At 42.0% G+C, this 1,306-nt stretch overlaps 1 protein-coding gene across 1 annotated transcript in view; it reads left to right on the top strand.

The window, feature by feature from the left end:
- Positions 1-323, top strand: part of LOC106330853 (3-isopropylmalate dehydrogenase-like) — a 4,034-nt gene extending 3,711 nt beyond the window's left edge. The window contains exons 7-8 of the mRNA XM_013769258.1: positions 101-250; positions 294-323. Of these exons, the coding sequence (XP_013624712.1) occupies positions 101-250; positions 294-323 (180 nt within the window). The remainder of the gene's footprint in view (positions 1-100; positions 251-293) is intronic.
- Positions 324-1,306: the final 983 nt, after the last annotated feature.

A 1,306-nucleotide genomic window follows, 5' to 3' on the forward strand; every position in this document is an offset into this window, starting at 1 on the left:
GTTATTTTAAACTTGTTTTAAAGACCTATATAATAAAATAAAAACTTTCCTTATATATATGAAGTCTCTAAGTTGTATCCTTTTGAATCTTGTTAAAGAGATGAACGAGAACAAGGATGTACTCGTTGTGGACAGTGGCTCAAGCCACACGATTCTTAAAGATAAGAGATACTTCATAAATCTAACTCTTAAAAACGCCAACATCTCAACCATTGCGGGTATTGCCAGCCTCATAGAGGGGCACGGCCAGGCTAGTATCATGTTGCCTATGGGTACGCATCTTGGGATATCAGATGCCTTGTTGTATTCACCCAACTCTATGAGAAGTCTATTAAGCTTTAAAGACATTCAAATGAATGGATTTCATATTGAAACCAAGGGCGAGGGAAACAAAGAATCTCTTCAAATCTTTGAACTCGTCCATGGCAATAAGAAAGTCTTAGAATGCATACCCGCACTATCTACTGGTCTTTACCACACTAAAGTCAGTATGATCGAAGCTAATGCCATTTTTAATAAAGAGGCAATCGATAACTTCATTTTGTGGCACGACCGGCTACGTCATCCTGGGTCGTCCATGATGCGTAAACTGATTATGAACTCGAACGGCCATTCCGTTAAAGAGAAACGAGTCATCCCTAAGAACCTATCTTGTGTTGCTTGTTCCCAAGGGAAACTCATTTCTAGGCCATCACCAGTTAAAGTCACTAAAGAGACTATAAACTTTCTGGAAAGAATTCAAGGAGACATCTGTGGACCAATACATCCACCTTGTGGAACGTTTAGATATTTCATGGTCCTCATAGATGCATCCACTAGATGGTCGCATGTCTGTCTCCTGTCGACCAGGAACTTGGCCTTTGCTAGGTTACTTGCTCAAATAATTCGATTACGAGCATACTTTCCAGATTTTCCATTAAAGACTATACGTCTTGATAATGCTGGTGAGTTCACTTCCCAAGCGTTTAATGACTACTGTATGTCCATGGGGGGGGGGTAAGTGTGGAACACTCACATACACAAAACGGCTTGGCCGAGTCATTTATTAAACGCATACAGCTCATAGCCCGACCATTACTCATGAGGTCGAGGCTTCCAGTCTCAGCATGGGGACACACCATCCTGCATGCGGCCGAGCTCATTCGCATCAGGCCATCAAGTGAACATAAGTATTCTCCATTACAATTACTTACGGGTCATGAGCCAGACGTATTCCATCTTAAGATATTCGGCTGTGCCGTTTATGTTCCTATAGCTCCACCACAGAGAACAAAGATGGGACCTCAAAGGAGGATGGGGATATATG

The sequence above is a fragment of the Brassica oleracea genome, chromosome C3, assembly GCF_000695525.1.
Source record: "Brassica oleracea var. oleracea cultivar TO1000 chromosome C3, BOL, whole genome shotgun sequence".
NCBI classification, from domain to species: domain Eukaryota; kingdom Viridiplantae; phylum Streptophyta; class Magnoliopsida; order Brassicales; family Brassicaceae; genus Brassica; species Brassica oleracea.